This window comes from Girardinichthys multiradiatus, chromosome 7 (genome assembly GCF_021462225.1).
Source record: "Girardinichthys multiradiatus isolate DD_20200921_A chromosome 7, DD_fGirMul_XY1, whole genome shotgun sequence".
NCBI lineage: Eukaryota > Metazoa > Chordata > Actinopteri > Cyprinodontiformes > Goodeidae > Girardinichthys > Girardinichthys multiradiatus.
In genome coordinates this window covers 17,237,813-17,257,383 of record NC_061800.1, presented here as the reverse complement: position 1 = coordinate 17,257,383, position 19,571 = coordinate 17,237,813, and the positions used below count along the sequence as shown (strand labels likewise).

The 19,571-nt window shown below is 40.2% G+C and overlaps 1 protein-coding gene across 5 annotated transcripts in view; it reads left to right on the top strand.

The window, feature by feature from the left end:
• itgbl1 (integrin, beta-like 1) overlaps positions 1 to 19,571 on the top strand; it is a 90,694-nt gene that overhangs the window by 44,789 nt on the left and 26,334 nt on the right. For 3 of the 5 annotated variants that reach the window (XR_007038961.1, XM_047370212.1, XM_047370214.1), the window contains exon 8: positions 11,175 to 11,291. Coding sequence is in view for 4 of the 5 variants with exons in the window: in XM_047370212.1 (XP_047226168.1) it covers positions 11,175 to 11,291 (117 nt within the window). In the remaining variant the exon portion in view is untranslated. Of the gene's footprint in view, positions 1 to 11,174; positions 11,292 to 11,750; positions 13,041 to 19,571 lie in introns of those variants that run through there. The other 2 variants (XM_047370213.1, XM_047370211.1) reach the window with 2 other exon arrangements.

The window sequence follows — 19,571 nt, the reverse complement described above, 5'->3', positions numbered from 1 at the left end:
TGTTTGCCTTCTTAAGTCACCATTATGGAAGTGTTAATATATGTGTTTCAGCTCTGGTTTATTGTTTGAATAGTCCAAACATTCTAGGACAAGTGAATGCACTACATTGCTAGGATAGAAAAGGTTGTGAAAACAGAAAAGGGACACACAGAGCCAGGAAGCAGTTAAGGAGAGTCAGAGATAGCAAAAAAGAGGGAAAGCAAAGGAGACAGACATTGAAAATCATTTAGGCATGGATGAATGCGGCTGGTACAGATGGCAGCTTAAGCGGAAAAGCCTTGAAATCTGAAGCAGCAGCTTCAGAGCCTTTTTTTCTAAGAGATGGAGACAAGATGCTTGTGGATACTACATTCTTTTTACTGTGGTATTTCCTTAAGGAAACACCTGCTTTCAACATTTTTGACTCTGATTCTCAGGATTCCTCTCTCTGGTGTGCATGAATTTGCCTATGTTAGACATTAACAGAGTAACAACAACGTTGGATGACTTTGTATCAGCAGTTTACACCAGATACACTTCTTCTGTTACGTTTGGATCATTTGCAATTGAAATTAGAATGTTGGTGTATTGATTAGTTCGCTACACATCTTACAACAGGTGGTTCTTTTTGAATGTTGTGCTTTCATTCACACTGCAAGAAGAAAGCATGAGAACAGAACAAACACAAAAGGGAACGTCATTAGGCTGAACTTATATTATAGATGATAGTGGACTTGTGTCAAGTAAATAAAAAGGCAGCTGCCTAAGGCTCTGAAATATCTTTTAACCTTGTGGTTTATATAATACTAGGAATGTCCTGATCAAGAATTTGTGTCACTGATAGAGATCCAATTACATTGAGATTAATTAAATGGCGAAAGCAAGCAAAATTAAGAGACCTGCATCTGGTTTAGACTTGCACACTACATTATGTCAATACAGTAAGTACAATGAAGTTATTAAATCAATGCTTTGATCATGATGGACCGCTCCACCAAGCTTTAAGTGCTTGAACCAACTCTCTTGTGCTGCATAGCTCCATTTAGGTCCATATTGACATGTGTTGAGGTAGGAAAACTTTACTGGCCGTCAGTTAACTCTTACATTACTCCTCACCTTTCCCCGACTCTTTTATTTGGCACCCCAAAGGACAATCCTCAGTCAGAGATGAGTTGTGCGTTTCCACAAGTTTATTAAAACCAATCTGAATTCAGAGAGGGGACACACACTTACACTGGTACCTGGAAACGTCTGTGTGTTGTCTGTTTTGGAGGGGCCACAATACCTTTACAGGTCCTTCTCAAAATATTAGCATATTGTGATAAAGTTCATTATTTTCCATAATGTCGTGATGAAAATTTAACATTCATATATTTTAGATTCATTGCACACTAACTGAAATATTTCAGGTCTTTTATTGTCTTAATACGGATGATTGTGGCATACAGCTCATTAAAACCCAAAATTCCTATCTCACAAAATTAGCATATCATTAAAAGGGTCTCTAAATGAGCTATGAACCTAATCATCTGAATCAACGAGTTAACTCTAAACACCTGCAAAAGATTCCTGAGGCCTTTAAAACTCCCAGCCTGGTTTATCACTCAAAACACCAATCATGGGTAAGACTGCCGACCTGACTGCTGTCCAGAAGGCCACTATTGACACCCTCAAGCAAGAGGGTAAGACACAGAAAGAAATTTCTGAATGAATAGGCTGTTCCCAGAGTGCTGTATCAAGGCACCTCAGTTGGAAGTCTGTGGGAAGAAAAAAGTGAGCAGAAAACGGTGCACAACGAGAAGAGGTGACCGGACCCTGAGGAAGATTGTGGAGAAGGGCCGATTCCAGACCTTGGGGGACCTGCGGAAGCAATGGACTGAGTCTGGAGTAGAAACATCCAGAGCCACCGTGCACAGGCGTGTGCAGGAAATGGGCTACAGGTGCCGCATTCCCCAGACCTGGGCTACAGAAAAGCAGCACTGGACTGTTGCTCAGTGGTCCAAAGTACTTTTTTCGGATGAAAGCAAATTCTGCATGTCATTCGGAAATCAAGGTATCAAGGTGCCAGAGTCTGGAGGAAGACTGGGGAGAAGGAAATGCCAAAATGCCAGAAGTCCAGTGTCAAGTACCCACAGTCAGTGATGGTCTGGGGTGCCGTGTCAGCTGCTGGTGTTGGTCCACTGTGTTTTATCAAGGGCAGGGTCAATGCAGCTAGCTATCAGGAGATTTTGGAGCACTTCATGCTTCCATCTGCTGAAAAGCTTTATGGAGATGAAGATTTCATTTTTCAGCACGAACTGGCACCTGCTCACAGTGCCAAAACCACTGGTAAATGGTTTACTGACCATGGTATCACTGTGCTCAATTGGCCTGCCAACTCTCCTGACCTGAACCCCATAGAGAATCTGTGGGATATTGTGAAGAGAACGTTGAGAGACTCAAGACCCAACACTCTGGATGAGCTAAAGGCCGCTATCGAAGCATCCTGGGCCTCCATAAGACCTCAGCAGTGCCACAGGCTGATTGCCTCCATGCCACGCCGCATTGAAGCAGTCATTTCTGCAAAAGGATTCCCGACCAAGTATTGAATGCATAACTGTACATGATTATTTGAAGGTTGACGTTTTTTGTATTAAAAACACTTTTCTTTTATTGGTCGGATGAAATATGCTAATTTTGTGAGATAGGAATTTTGGGTTTTCATGAGCTGTATGCCAAAATCATCCGTATTAAGACAATAAAAGACCTGAAATATTTCAGTTAGTGTGCAATGAATCTAAAATATAAGAATGTTAAATTTTCATCATGACATTATGGAAAATAATGAACTTTATCACAATATGCTAATATTTTGAGAAGGACCTGTATATACCCCTCGCTGCTATGCAGTACACATACACAATCATCCTGTCTGTAAATATCTCCCCAGCAACAATATAACCTCATGTCCTGTCTGGCTCCCGCCTTGTCTCCTTCCCCAATTTATGACCTTGCCCTCTCTGTGCCCTGTTCTCCCCTGTCTTCTTCACCCCCATCGGTGATTCCTTGTCCTTCAATAATTTATGACTTTGGACTCTATGCTTCACTCCCTAAGCGTGACCCCCTTCTGCTCTATGTACACATGCCAGTTACACACATAGATGGTTTATATTACACACATAAATAGTTTATATTCTACACATGATAGCATCATAGTTTTTGCCCATTAATCGGCTGCACATCCATGATGCAAATCCCCCTTTCCATCATATATTCTAAATACACTATATTGTGTGAGATCTGGTGACTGGAGGCCATTGGAGTACGGAGAACTAATTTTCTTAAGCTTAAGATGTTTCAAACTTTTTGATGTGATATATTATCCTACTGGAGTAGCTATCAGAAGATGGGTACACTATGGTCACTAGTGCCCCTTTATTACTAGTCCGTACTTAGAGCGGTTCGCTGCAGTTCGACTAACTTTTTCGGCTTTTTCCTTAACATTCCATTAGTAACCATTATTATTTTGTGGTTTTGCAATGAAAACTTGACATCAGAAGACTGTCAGTCACGTCACTGATTGGTTCGGGGGGTGGTGTCACTAGTCACAGAATATTTCAGAAACTAATATTTTCAACTGACAAATCGTTTTACTCTGGTCTTAGTGTGTATTTGAGTGTTATGGCAAGCTAGCATTAGGTAGCGCTAGCTTACCTTCACACATTTTGTGGTCCACATCCTTCCAGTTGATACGGCGTGGCTTCCCTCTTTCTTCTGTATTTTTCCACAGTGCTTCGGGTCTCACTGCCCAGAGTCCTCTCTTGCTCTCTTCTTTCACTCTGAGTCTGACAAAAGCCATAAACGGAGCAGCAATCTAGGCTATTGTGTTTTAGTATGTCTATCACATCCCTTCGGACCGTGTGGCCACTTGCTGATAACAATCCCGCCCCCATTGAGATGTTACTCAGTTGAACGCAAAATGAATCAAACCCAAACCGACCCAGTAGATTAGATACTAATGGAAAGTCACCAACAATGAAGGGGCTCAAAGTGTGTCAAAAATATCTCCCACTCAAGGATACAACGAACAGAAGCAAGAACAATTGATGCAAGGCAAAATGGATCCATCATTTAATGTTTTATTGTGTCAAATTCTTGATTGCACCAAGCAACGTTTTTCTACTCTGTTATCATCTGTTACACCCCATCTGTTTGAATTATCAAAGTGTTGTGCATTCAAAGAAGTGTTCCGCATATCTTGGTTTTAACAACGGGTCGTTTGAGATACTGCCTTTCCATAATCTTGAACTAGTCTACCCATTCACTTATGACCTGTGATTTCAAAAAGACATTTTTTCACACAACTGCTGCACACTGGATATTTTCTTTTTTTCTGACCTTTCTGTAAACACTCCATGGTTGTACATAAAAATACCAAATACCAGTTGATCAGCAGTTTCTTAAATACCAGCCCGTCTAACACCAACAACCATGCTAAGTTCAGAATAATTTCTAGTGTGATTATTCTGGCTACAACTTAAAAGCCTTAATACTCATAACCCATGGCCATAACCAAAGGAGCCGTTTAGATGAGAGGAGAAATATATTCAAGAAACAAGAGAAATCCAGTTACCTTCTTTTCATGCACTTAAGAACACCAAAAGGGAACGCACAGAACCTAAAATCCATCAAGTAACCCTTGGACGGTATTCACTTTTGGGACCCTATAGTATCCCTCGGGTCAAATTGACCCGGGACATATTTGGAGTTGAAAAACAATTCTAATATAAAATTTTACTTAACCAAGGACAAATGCGTAAAAGTAAACAAAAAAAGACTTCAATCCATACAAGTGAAAAAGTAACACTACAGTAATCAGAATAGAAAACATAATATGCTAAAATATACCAAACTGGAAACCAAAGTAGTTGACAAAACTCAGTCCAAAGCATTATGACAAAAAGACTGTTGTGGTTTCTCTGTTAAAAGTTCTACAGGTAAATAACTCCCGTTGATAATTCAGCAGGCCTCCTCTTTACTTGATTAACAACTTCAAAAAATCAAAAATCTTACAGAAATTAGGTTGCAATATCCCCTTTTTTGTTTTCAAATCACATTCAGGCCATTTCCACACAAACTGTCTTAAACTTAAGTTCTTCAATGTGGCACAGTTACAGTATATGGGCGTTCCCTGAAGGCAGCTTTACAAAGTAAACAAACACAAGCACACGTTCTGATGTTAGCAGTTTGGCAACTGCCGAGTTAACTGATAAGACAAGAGGGTTATGACATCAATGGTTTCTAAGGTAACTGAGTCCTCAGAGCAGATGGCAGTAAATAGTACATGTGGTAAGCAGGAAGAGGGAGTGCCATAAGCATATTTTTGGTCATGCATGTTTAAAAATGTGTGGTCATAGAAAGTGTCAGTAATGTGACCGGGGCATTCTGTTGTCAGTCAAGTAGCTGTCTTTTAAATTTGTTTCCTACACTTTTTATTGCCACTTATTTAACTCAGTGAGTCATCAGATGATAAAGTCAGGCAAATCCACATCCTGGGTGTGCTTTTGTTTCTTAGAGGCAAAATGTACCCTACAGACGACAAACAGACATATTTCTAAAAGTGAGAAATGACAAATTCTATTTAATGAAGACAAGTCGTGATCTCTTGAAAGCCTTCTGTATGCTAAAAGGTCATTTTCTATTCTTATTTTTCTTGGTTGCCAGAACTTAAAAGAATGTTTTTGTAGCAGTTTTGTATTATTTTATTTTTCGCTAGTGAGTCACAGTTTTAAAGGATGTTTTTTTTAATGATTAACTGTGCACATTGTATCATTTTTCATTCATTTTTACATTCTTAAGCACAAACCATTAATCCTGTTGTTCATATCAGTATAAGCAATGAATATATGAAATGCAGTTCCAGTGAGAGGCTGTTTTGGATCTTTCTTCTGTTGACACACCCAGTTGTGCCCAACTGTCACACTCAGAAGGAAGGTAGGTAGTTAGGATGTTCAGAGGTAACCCTAGAATCACCGCCAGACTCAAGCCTGCCATGAACTGAAAGATAGTGGAACATAAATTCTCCCAGGGACATAAAAATACAAATAAAATACACAAAAATGTACTGATTCCATTAAATACCAAAAGAGATAAAAACAGAACAACGCAGTTAAAGGGAGATCATTGAAAACACTGGGTAAAACGTAAGGATTTCAGGTCTGTTTTAAAGCATGTCATGGTCTGTGCAGCCCTCAGATGTGGAGACAGTGTTCCACAGCCGAGGGGCAGTGCAGGAAAAGGCCTGGTCGCCCATGGTGCAGGAGTGAGTCCTGGGAATGTCAAGAAGGTCTGTGGTGAAGGAACAGAGAGAGCATGAGGGACAGTGAAGGGTGAAAAGGTCTTTTAAGTAAGATGGCGCATTACCGTGCAGGCAGAGGAACATCAGCAGAGAGATTTTGTTGGTGATCCGGGCAGAAATGTAAGGCCAGTGAAGAGAACGGAGAACTGGGGTGTTAAATTTAACGATGATAAATTTTTACGCACTCTCATCAGGATCCTGGCAGCGCAGTTCTGAACATACTGTAATCTCTGGGTGTTCTTGCCAGGAATCCCGATGAGAAGTGCATTGCAAAGTCAAGTATGGAGGAGACAAAGGTATGGACAAGCCTTTCTGCATCAAAAAGGGACAGTAAGGGTCGGAGATTTGCAATGCTGCAGAGGTGGAAGAATGAGATTTTGCAGATGTGCTTGATATGGCTTTCAAAAGTGAACTGTGGATCAAAAATAACACAAAGATTGGTGGCCACACTGGAAAGAGAAATGTTTTGGCCAGGGAAGGTAATGCTGAGAGGTTTTTGTTAATGAATTTGATGTGAAATACCAATTTGAATCACTTTGGTACTCTTCAGAACAAAAAATGAGACCAGCTGTGAAAACAGAGGTTCAAGCTTGACTTAAAATGACCACTGCCCACAATACCACAAGGAGATCAGGATAAGACTTTCTAACCTAAGAATGCTACACCAGGTTTTAAGCATGGTAGTAGTAACATCATGCTGTGAAACTGTTGCCTTGCCACTATTAGTGGTGCACTGCACAAGGTGGGAGAACAAGGTGGCATGACCACAATGCCAAGCATCACTTTCAGATTCTTTATTTTTAGGTCAATACAAGAGCTACATGTTTGAAGACAATTAAGAAATCCACAAAAATAATGCTTATAAACACACAATAAAACTGGTTTTGGAATGGATAAAGCAGCCTAACATTGAGCTTCTGAATAGCCTTTCCAAAACTCCAATGTCAACACTACTAAAAATGTATGGACATAAAGCCAGGTTCATGGACAGAGGACAGCCAAATCATGTTTAATGAGAAATTCTAAAGACTTTGGAAAAAAAAATTTTTCTGTTCCCTCTTCTGATACCATCTATACTATACTGTTAAAATTATTTACATTAGTCTCATATTCCTGCTGAAATATTTCACAAAATGTAGGGAACTCCAATGGTAGTTCGGAAAACATTTTTCTTTTCTAATAATCGCCATCATTAGGCAGCATGATCACTCCCCTTCTCCACAGCAGCTCACTGATTGAAGAGGAATAGCAACCTCTTGAGGAGAGTGAATGAGCAGGGATATAGCCTTTAAGTGTTTTTATTAGTGAGGCATTTCCATAAAAGGTTTTGTAGCTTATGACAGTCTCGTTTAAAATCAATGATTGCTTCAATTTACACTAGGTATGCAAACCCAGCTGCCAAACTGCAGGTTAATTTTAAATCTTTTAAAACGGTGGAAGAGGATTACCAGTTTAAAACATTTTAATAAATAAAACTTTGATACACAGCAAAATAAGCATGAATTGACAGTTTCAATTTAGTTTCATCTGTTTGGTGGTGTCTGCCTGGAAACAGACCAAATAGTTAATTTAACTATTTTTTGAGAGTTAATAAGATAACTACAATTTAGTGTTAAATACTGACTCTATCTGGAGTTAATCGATTAATATTTGCAAACAACTACTAGTGTCTAGTCTTAAAATATTAATTATCCTATTTATTTATTTTTCAGCTATGTATGAGTTTTCCTTTTCAACTCAGTTTAATTCAATTTTATTTATATAGCGCCAATTCACAAGACATGTCGTCTCAAGGCACTTCACAAAGGGTTTGGAATGGTGCGGGGTCTTTGGGGAGGTTAGAATAAACTACTGACTGTTAGAGTTTGGCCATTTTAGAATGGGCTATATGTAGGAGTACTCAACTGATAAAGTTTGTCCATCTAGAGCCCACTGGTGGCCATTGTTATACTAAAAACCACAAGGATTGGGGGTACCTCTCTCTGTCAGACTGATTATAACCATTGGAAAAGAGAAGGTGTCGCACAGGTAGCAGAAATGGAGGGTGTGTTTGCACCTCAACCATAACTGAGCCGGTTTAGGCTAAACCTGACTCCCCCTTACTCCATCCAATGTGGAGGGAGGAAGGCAGAGGTAAAAATAATTAGAGTGTTGTTTCCTGTTGCATTGTGTAAAATGTTTAAAATGGGCTAAGTCAATTCAATCGAATCATACAGATTTCAAGTTAGGTACTACTAACGTGTGAATTTAATTATTTTGAATTTCCAAAAATGAATGCTCAGTTTGAAAAAACTATGTTTTTTAAACATGTATTTTAAAACAGGCAAACATTTTACATGAAAATACAACCAGTGATAGACATTATCAAAGAGCCTGCCATAGCCAAGATGGATGAAAACAGTATGAATGATATGTACAAGTATTTGCCAGTACCCTTAATCATGAAAACATATTGCTCCTGTTTTTTGATACAGCAAAGTTTGTTAAATATTGTTGGGTCACAGGATGTTCAGGTTCATATAAAGTGAGCTACCTATGATTCGGTGATACAATTTCTCACCTAATTTCTGAACAAACTTGCACAGTAATTTACATTAAATATAATTTAAAACAGAATGTTCTGGACTGGATGTTCAGTCATTGAAAGGAAAAGAAAAAAAACCTTTACATTCTAGGATTTTATATATTTCATGTTTATCAAACCTTTCTAGTTTTACCTAATCTTTTTTTAATGAATAATAACAGTGTGGAATCTGTGGTGTGTTTTTTTTTTTTTTGTACACTTCAGGTTAGATTTCAATAATCTTATAACCTATTAAAGACCAAAACATCTATTCCTCAAAGAATGCATCCATCATCTTACACTTATCCAAAATCAGGTTTCGGGGGTAACAGGTCCAGAAAAGAAAACACAGACATCCCTCTCAACGGTTACACCCTCTGGGATTCCCAGGCCAGAAAGGACATAGTCCCTTCAGCGACTTGTCTGTCTGCTTGTGGAATGTGACCAGAAATCCTCAGAGAGGTGTCGAGGAGGCATCATTTTCAGATGTCACCTCTACTGTCTTCTTTCGGTGTGGAAGCAACTATACTCTATCCGTCCACAAAATAAGACAGTTTTATCTCTTAGCATGAGCCCGGCAACCCTACAGAAGAAGCTCATTTAAAGTGCTTGTACCCAGGATCTCGTTCTTTTGGTCATAATGCATATCTCATGAACATCGGTAAGGATCATGCCAGATGTAGGGGCAAAGCAAGAGCTTTGCTTTGTGGCTTAGGTCTTTCTTCACCACAACAAATTTGAACAGCGCTCACATTAATGCAGATGCAGCCTCTATCCATCTTCTGCTCAATCACTTGTGAACAAGATGCCAAGATACTCCTCTCAGAGGGGAGTTATGAGTTAGTTTCCAAATTCAGATGAAAGCTTCAGACAAAAGCAAACATGGCGACGATGGTATTGCTACATTTGCTGTGTTTGGATTTACATTCACAAGGTCCATGACAGACTAAAATACACACGAAATGCTTGTTTGCATATTTAATGTTTGTAATAAATGGGCTGTTAGAGGAACTGACTCTCATCCTGGCCGCTTCACACTCGGCTATGAACAACTTCAGTGGGCACTGGAGTTGTTCCCAGCCGAGTGCTGAAGATGCCAATAGAACCACATCATCTGCAAAAAGTGAAGATGAGACCCTTTGGTTTCAAAACCATAGACTCTTGACTCTTTGACTGCTCATTCTGATCCTGTCCATGAACACCACAAACAGGATTGGTAAACAGGGGCAGCCATGGTGGAATCTAGCATGCACTTGAAACAAGCTCAGCTTGGTGCCAAGAATGTGGACATAGCTTTGCTTTGTTTATGCAAGGACAAGTATAGTCCTGATTCCTGCAGCACCCCTCACAGAAATTCATCAGGAAACGAAGTCATAACCTTTTCTAGATCCACATGTAGAGTGGACAACCAAACTCCCATAAGCCCCACAGCAGTCCTGTGAGGGTATTGAACTAGTCCTCTGCTTCACGGAAAGAAAAAACAATCTCCGGTTCAGCAGTCTGTCTGAGCCTCCCTTCCAACACCGTAGAGCAGATTTTCCTTGAGAGGTTGAGAAGTGGAATTCCTTAATAGCTGGAAAAAAAACCTCTGGTCCCTGTATTTAATAATTGCCACCACCACCAAAATTTGCCACTCCAATGCTGTTGTCCAAATTCTCTAACCATGACAGCCCCACAATGTCCAGAGCCTTGAACATCTCTGGACAAATCTCATCCCCCTCTTTCTGGCCTATCAAACAATTTACCAGACCTTCATTGAAGCCAACCAAAAGTCCTTCTCCAAAGTCTTTGATTTACCCCCACAGCCTGGCATTTACCTCTCCAACAACAGTAGCCACAGCCCATTTGGGCACCCAGTACCTGTTTGCTGTTTCAGAATTCACCCCTGGTGACCAGAACATTTACATGTTAAAAACCTACGGAAAATAAAGATAGTACCCCTTTTTACTGTTACAGTAAAAATTCAGTTCTATCCTTCATCTTGTTACTAATATTTGGTACATTTCAAGTCTTATTTTGGCTGTAGGAGTTCTTAGTTGGTATTCCAAAAGTCAATGCTTCCACAGTGACACCAGCAGATTTGATTTAAAAACACTGCTTATTAAATCTTGCCTTTAACCCCCACTAGTTGTAGGTAGAGAGTTATTAATCAGCCATGAAACCCTACCAAGAATATTATTTAACTCTACTTTTGCTCAGATTTGGCCAACTTCAAAAAAGTAAAACTGACAAATTTCTTTCATATAAAAAATAAACTGCTCACATGCAATAAAAAGAAAACATCTTTTTTTCTAGGTCAGTGTCAATGTGGACAGTGTATTTGCCACCCACCTCTGGACAGTCGCATTCATGGCAAAAACTGTAAGTGTGATGATCGTCAGTGTGAGGACCAGGAAGGAGAGGTCTGTGGAGGTGAGAGCACAAACACAAACCCACAAATGTGTGTACTCACTGAGAGCTTGGTGAAGTGATTCAAGAACTGACTCAAGAAATTAACCAAACATTGCACTATATAGGCTGCAAGATTATGTTTTAACTAAGACCCGTGTAGCAATGGGAATGGAGTTCCAAATTTAGGTGCTTGTGAAAAAAAATGAAAATACTATTTATTTCTTACAAATCTCATTCATGATCTGCTTGTGTCATCACATTCATTCTGAAGGGCAAAAAAGACATATGTGACATTCACCAATCATTTCATGCTTGCAGTAGAATTAGAATTTAAATTATTAGTAGCCCAAGCCTGCTGCAAATTGAGGGCCTTTTCACTGAGCTGAAGAACGCAGATTTTAAAATGAATTATGGTGTATTCACATCTGCCACACTTGGTCTACTTTAAATGGACCACAGTTTGTTTCCTCCTTTCTTCAGACCTTTATTGCAGGTGTGAATACACCCAAGCGAACCCTGTTGTGGACCAAAGAACAAGGGGAGACCCACTTTTTGTGGTGGTCTCGGTCTACTTCTGTCATAGTGTGAGTTTCTGTTGGACCAATATGCGGGGAAGAACTCCTGAAGCTTTAAGTGTGCAGGTAAGACGGCACTTTATTGCTCATGATCGGACCCGGACAGGGTACCAGGCGTGCACACAAACACAAACAACACATAAGGAACCAATGGGGAACAAGAGTTCAGGCGGCCGGCCTGGAGGCCGTCCCCGGCAGACCCAGCGTTCAGGTGGCTGGCCCGGAGGCCGTCCCCGGCAGATCCAGAATTCAGGCGGCCGAACCGGTCGCCTTGCCTGGCTGATGCGGTGATCAGCGAGCCGGCGACGTAGGGACAGGCGATCAGCAGGCCGGGGAAGGCGATCAGCAGGCCGGCAACGTAGGAGCCAATGATCAGACGGTCGGCAGCGGGACCAGGAGAACCCACGGTGGAGCTCAGAGGCGCGGTGCGAAGACCACTGGGACCTTTGGCAAGGCCGTGGAGATCTGCGGCGGAGCCGCCGAGACACAGCAGGCAAGGAGGGTGCGTCCTCGCACCCCTCAGGGACAAGAACAGGAAGTGGAGACAGGTCCTCCACGAACTCCTCCGGAACCGTAACCAGGGATGGAGGCAGTTTGTCCTCGGAGCCCTCCAGGACAGGACCGGGAGCAGGAGCAAGAAGTGGAGGTAGTCCATCCACGAGCCCCTCACAGACAGGAACAGAGTGTGAGGGTGGCTCGGCTCGGGAACCCTCCGAAACAGAACTAGGATCAGGATCGGGGTGTGGAGACGGTTCTTCCATGAACCTCTCCGGAACTGGACCAGGAACAGGATTAGGAGTGGAAGCAGCGCCGATGGCTGATCAGGAGTTAAACCATGAGCCGCTTCAGGTGTGAATAGGAACCGGCCTCAATCCGACCCATATACAGTAAACATATACCTTTTTGGACTGCATTGAATAGAAGAGAAATAGAGCACACAGGACTTTCATGATAGCTTTCCTCCATTTCTGGGTCTGTGCTCTGTCTCGCTGTGCTCATTTTTGTCCAACGGGTGCGACGATTGTCAAAATTGTTTACAAGTTACAGTTCACTTGCAGAAAGTACAATGTAAAGGCAAACCGCAAAAAATAAAACAAAATAAAGTCCGCTGTAGGTCCAGACCAAACAAACAAATCAAAGGTCTTTCCTGCTGTGAATTCACCCTTAAAAACACAATTTTGTATACAGTGGCTTGTAAAAGTATTTATACCCCTTGAATTTTTGCACATATTGTCACATTACAACCACAAACATAAACATATTTTATTGGAATTTTATGTGAAAGACCAACACAAAATGATTTACAATTGTAAAGTGGAATGAAAATTATTTATGATTTCTTTTTTTTTTTACAAATAGAAACTGAAAAGGAATATGTTTTGTTTTAAACCATTCCATTGTGGCCCTGGCTTTATGTTTAAAAGTTCAAAGTGTATGAATACTTTTAGAAGCCACTGTAGCTTAAGTATATGACAGAAATTTGTACACTTCACATTTTTTGTCTTGTTGTCTAATTTCTGGTATGAGAGTTTTCAGTTAACACATAAACATACTTTTCAGTATATTATGTGGAGTGCATTGTGTGATACATTTAAATTTAGACAGCTCAGTTAGGTCAATGAAAACATATGTCTGTTTTGCCTTGCAAAAATATTCAAGCTTATTAAAGTGTTTCACATTTTTGTTTACGTTAGAGCCACATTTTATTCTGATTTTATGTAATAAGACAAGACAAAGTTGCACAAAACTGTGAAGAAACAAAAAAAGCCACACCATTTTACATTTTGTTTTATAAATAAAAATCTAAAGTGTATGCAATTATATTTAACCCCCTTGATTTTGAAAGCCCTAAAAAATCCAGCGCAACAAATTGACGTCTGACGTCACTTACTAGTAAATGCTTTTGTATATGTTAATTTCTGTACAAACACAGCTGTCTGTAAAAGTCTCACTGAACCCCACAGACAGGTCATGAATATAGTTGTGGAGAAGTTTAAAGCAGGATTAAGTCAATAAAACCAATATCCCAAGCTTTGAACATCTCACAAAGCACATCCCTGTCGCAAAAGGTGTTGTACAAAGTATTGACTCAATGGGAGCGGAAAAGAAATGTACACCACACTTCTGATTCTTACTTGTAAAAAGTTTGGAAAACAATGTATTCTATTTATGTCACAAAAAATTGTGTTCTAGTTTGCGTTAATAACAGATATATAACTGAAAAATGCATTGAAGCTTGTTATTGCAATGTGACAAAATGTGAAAAAGGTTCTAGGGGTAAGAATCTTTTGCAAATTTTAATAATAATTTCTAATGCCAAAGAAATACACAAGGAGACAGTCTGAATACACAAAGCATATGCATACTTACCTTTCATCCACAGCTGTTAGGCTTGGTCATTTCATCCCCTGAGCAAAGCCCAGTTCTAAGAGAATGATTCACAGTGCTGTTTTACCTAGACTTAAGAAAGAAACAAAAAACAAAAATGTTTCTACGGTCTTCATTTCTTCATTAACTATTGGGCAAAATGTTATAGGTTCATCATATATTTCATTTTTGTTAAGACATTCATTTGATTGCAGCATTCAAAAGAGCTGTCTTTCAAAGGATAAAACCATGATCACATGCTAAAATTGAGATAAAAAATACTTTGCTTCACTGCTGTTTATTAAAAAAAAAAAAAACATACAAAAATATGTTTGCTCATAACTTACACAGTGCCTTGCAAAAGTATTCACCCCGATTGGCTTTTTACCTACTTTGTTACATTCCAGACTGTAAGTTAAATGTTATGATATCTTATTTTATGTGATGGACTTGCACAAAATAGTAGAAGTTGGTAAAATGAAATTAGAAAAATGTATCTAAAAAAAAAAAGAAAAAACTAAAAGTTTGCATGTACATATGTATTCACCCTTTTTGTTATGAAGCCCCTAAATGTTTCTGGGGCAACCAATTACCTTCAAAAGTTACATAATTAGTGAAATGAAGTCACATACCATTCTGAAAGGCCCCAGAGGCTGCAACACCACTAAGCAAGAGGAATCACGCCAAGAAGACCAAGGAGCTCTTCAAACAATTCAGGGACAGAATTGTTGCAAAGTACAAGTCACGGTGCATCTATAAAACAAATATCCAAATCTTTGATGTTCTCATCATCAAATCCATCATCTTCAAATGGAAAGCACATGGTACCACAACAAACCTGCCCAGAGAGGACCGCCCACCAAAACTCAACAGAGCAAGGAGGGCGTTAATCAGACAGGCAGTACAGGGACCAAAGGTAACCCTGGAGGAGTTGCAGAGTTCCAAAGCAGAGACTGGAGTATCTGTCCATAGGACCACTCTCCATACAGCTGGGCTTTATGGAAGTGTGGCCAGAAAAAAGTGTTAAAAATAAGAAGCCACATTCTGAGTTTGCCAAAAGGCATGTGGGCAAATCCCGCAAATAAATTGAGGAAAGTGCACTGATCAGATGAAACTAAAACTGAACTTTTTGGCCACTAAGGAGAATGCTATGTCTGGTGCAAACCCAACACATCCGTTTACCCCAAGCACATCATTCCAACAGTAAAACATGGTGGTGGCAGCATCATGCTGTGGTGATGTTTTTTAGCAGGGACTGGGATACTTATCCAAGTTGAGAGAAAGATGAATGGTGCTAAATATAAGGATTTTCTTGAGCAAAACCTCTGCATTTGATTTGAGAATGGAGGTTCACAATGACCCAAAGCATACTCTAAAGCAATACTCAGTGGTTAAAGAGGAAACATTTAAATGTGTTGCAATGGCCTAGTCAATGTCCAGACTTCAATCCAATTGGCAATCTGTGGTTAGACTTAAAGATTGCTGTTCACAAGCAAAAACTTCCCAACATGAAGGAGCTGGAGAGGTTCTGCCTTGAGGAATGGGCAAAACGTCCAGTGGCAAGATGTGCCAAGATCATAGACACTTACCCAAAGCCACTTATAGCTATAACTGCTGCAAAAGGTGGCTGTACAAATTCATGATTTTAGGTGGGGCGAACAGTACTCGTACTCGTCGTCTTCCGCTTATCTGGGACCGGGTCGTGGGGATGGCAGACTCAGCAGGGACACCCAGACGTCCCTCTCCCCAAACACCTCCTCCAGCTCCTCCGGCCCAAGTCATTCCCAGGCCAGCCAAGAGACATAGCCCCTCGAGCGTGTCCTGGGCCGTCCCCTGGGCCTCCTCCCGGTGGGACGTGCCTGGAACACCTCCCGAGGAAGGCGTCCAGGAGACATCCGGTATAGATGCCCGAGCCACCTCAACTGGCTCCTCTCGATGTGGAGGAGCAGCGGCTCTACTCCGAGTCCCTCCCGGATGGCCGGGGGCGAACAGGGGGCGAACAGTAATGCATGTTAAAGTTTTCTGATATTTGACCCATTTGTTGTTTGCTTCGCAATACAAAAATAATACATCTTCAAAGTTGTAGGCATGTTCTGTACATGAAATGGTGCAAACTCTCAAACAATCAATTTTAATGCCAGGTTGTGAGGTAATAAACATGAAAAATGCCAAGGGGGTGAATACTTTTGCAAGGCACCATATCTCTTGTATTTAAGTGAAAGAGAACGACCCTATGTACAACAATACCACACTTTTACAATGTAGAAGTATCATTTACAAGGGAAGAAACCTTAGCCTTTGCCCTTATGGTTGTTTATACACTATCTACAGTTCATGTCTCTGGTGCATCAGTTTAATATTTACCTCCCTTTTGCTGTTTGTCCCTAAGTGCTAGAGCACTCTACATATTCTGAGAAAGACAGATGCACACTAATTGAACGAAGCTTGGTTGTCGAACCTTCAAAGCAATTAACTGCTCTCCCAAACTGACTGATTGGAGGCGGTCATGCCTGGTCTGCCACGGCTCACACCCCACTCTGTCTAAGGTGGAAGCTTACTTTCATTTAAAACCTCCCACTAGCACTGCCGCCAGAGACACACTTAAAATTCAGACATTACCTTATTAACTTGTGTGGGGTTCAGCTTGTTCATAAAACTGGTTAAATAAGTGCAGGTGATTGGAAAGAAATTAAAGCTTTATAAAAACCTAACAAATTCTTTTTGAGTTAAGCACAGATATCAGCCACAATTAACTTTTACACAACCCTTCAGAAAAAAACACTGTATTACAAAATGCTGGTGTGGGACTTAAACAAGTGGTTTGCAATACAGTGTTGTTCCTCTATTGAATTACAATTGAAAGGAGTGCTTGGTGGAGAGAAAACTAAAACAATTAATGGCTTGACTGAAAAAAAACTTAGAATGTTTCAGCTCATTTGCAAGACCAAAACAGAACAAACAAAACTCAAAAAGCAAAGTGTCAGACAAGAGAATAGAATTTGATTTGGTGCAGTTAGAGGTTTTATTCTGCCAGCATGCGAAGGACAATTAAATACTATTGAGTTTCTGAGAAAACTGAGTTCTTAACTGACACAAGGATCTTTTATCAGCTAAATCTCTTCACTCCAACTCTGGGTGAACACTTTAATCTTTTACTTTTTAAAGGTTATTCGGAGCTTTAAACCAATAATGTTACTTTTCCAGTCTTGTAGTTTAGCAAAGCAAAGACCTTCCCAACATATGTCAATTAAATGATGTAGTATGAGTTTGCTCTTCTGACTGACTTCACCACAGTGGATCACTGAGAGTTTAAACTCTGTTTTTAAACTCAATTCATGTGACTGAGATTCTACAGGATTATGTGATTTGTTGAACATATTTCTGTTTTTGTTTTGTTTGTGTTTTTTTTTTTTTATCAACTACGCTTTTGTCAGTTACAGTTCTAATAGACTGACGTCAATTAATACTTCAGTTGTTAACTAGTACAATCACTCCTACCTGACAAGAAAACTACTTTTAATAGCAGAGTGATTTAAAATCTAGACAATTTTATCAGCTTCATCGGATAGATTTCTAACCAATAATGGGTGTCAGTTCTTGCTATCTTAACTGTCCTAAAGCCTTTTTTATTTTTTGATATTCTTTTGAAAAAAATCATTATTAAGGTATAGATGAAGATTTAACACATATATTCTTATACTGTATATTATTTTTTAATACAAAAAGTCTTACACAATTTATATGCAAAAGTATAGGAAAGTCTATTTGGTACATTTGTAAATGCATTCACCTATCGCTGAGTGAATGCAGCTGGTCCAGAGTGGAAAACACTGCAATTTTGCACTTACTCGCGCATAATTAGAAATGCCATTAATGCTGTGTTTGAAGTTTTCCCTCTCAGTCACTGTGTTGTGTTCACAATGAATAAGCGTAAGTAGAGGAAAGGGGTAGACAGGTGTTTTTGCATTTCGAACACCATCCGAGTGCTGGCGTACTTCATAATCATGCACTGAGTATTCCCAGTTGTGTTGCATAAAAATCAGCAGCAGCCTAAATCTGAACTGAGCTGCCTCATTTATCTGTTTTTGGCAGACAACCTATTATGTGTCTTCATTACACTGCCATTACATTTCTTGATACAAATCAGTTTTTTTTTGTTTGTTTGTTTTGTTTTATTATTTTCAACAGGCAAAAAAGCTTACCCATGCACAATTATGCTTGGCTCTAGGGACTGCTGAAAAAGCAAACAGGTATGAGGTGGCCAGATAGACTGCAGCTTTTGTGGTTGCAGAGGCAAAATTTCGGGTGTGGGAGAAATTGAGTAAAGGTCTGGAGAACGACTTTCTGTTAGCCTCAAAGACGTTCTGGTAAACTTTTGACAATTGAGGGACTATCATAAGTTGCATTTTATTTTTGGGGAGGTGAGAATATTAAAGGAGCATTTCATGAATCTCCTCAATGGCATCACCATGTCCTCTTTGGAAGGCCGACTCCTAGGACTCGAGGAAGGCGAGGTCATCACTGTGGCAGAGATTGCTGGGATATTTGCATAAAATGTTCTTGTTCAGTCTTTGTAGGACATCAGCACTCTAATCCTGTTGTTGCTGTTCATTGACAAAGTCTCACTGCACAGTCATGGAAATAAGGGTGTCTGGTTTGGGAAACACAGGGCTTCTCTTTGCTTTTGTGGCTGATGTGGTTCTGGAGATGCATACTCAGACCACGACCTGCAGTGAGCACCAGAGCAGCAAGCAGCTGAGTGTAAATCTGCTAGGAAGAGAGCCAGCTCACCAGGAAAAAGGTGGAGTGCTTCCTTTAGATTGGGGGTCAGGTTCTTTCTTAAATGGAGGAGTTCAACTATCCCGGTGTGTTTTTCACAAGTGATTTTGGAATGGAGATAGAGAAGGATACCAGGACTGGGGCTTTGTCTACTGTAATGCGGCCACCTCTTCAGTTTGTCGTAGTGAAGAAAAACTCCACATAAAGGAAAGCTCTCTATTTACTGGTCTTTCCATGCTTCAACCCTCGCTTACGGACATGAGATATGGATAATGATTAAAAGAACAAGATGCTGGATACAAGCAGTGAATAGATGCCCCCTGGGAGCCTTCTACATGTGCCACTGGGAAGAGATCCTTCTACAGACCGATTGTACCAGAATTTGCTGGTACAACTTTTTACTGTGCTGGTCTAAGAATGCCTGGGGATCTCTCCAGGAGTGGCGATTGCTCTAGGACTGCAAGGGAAGCTCAGCTTCCCCTAACATGTCAAAAAATAAGTGATCAAATATATACTGTTGTGTGTACATGTCATTGACTAAATATGCATTACCACGCGCTCAACTTTTGTTCAGAATCAG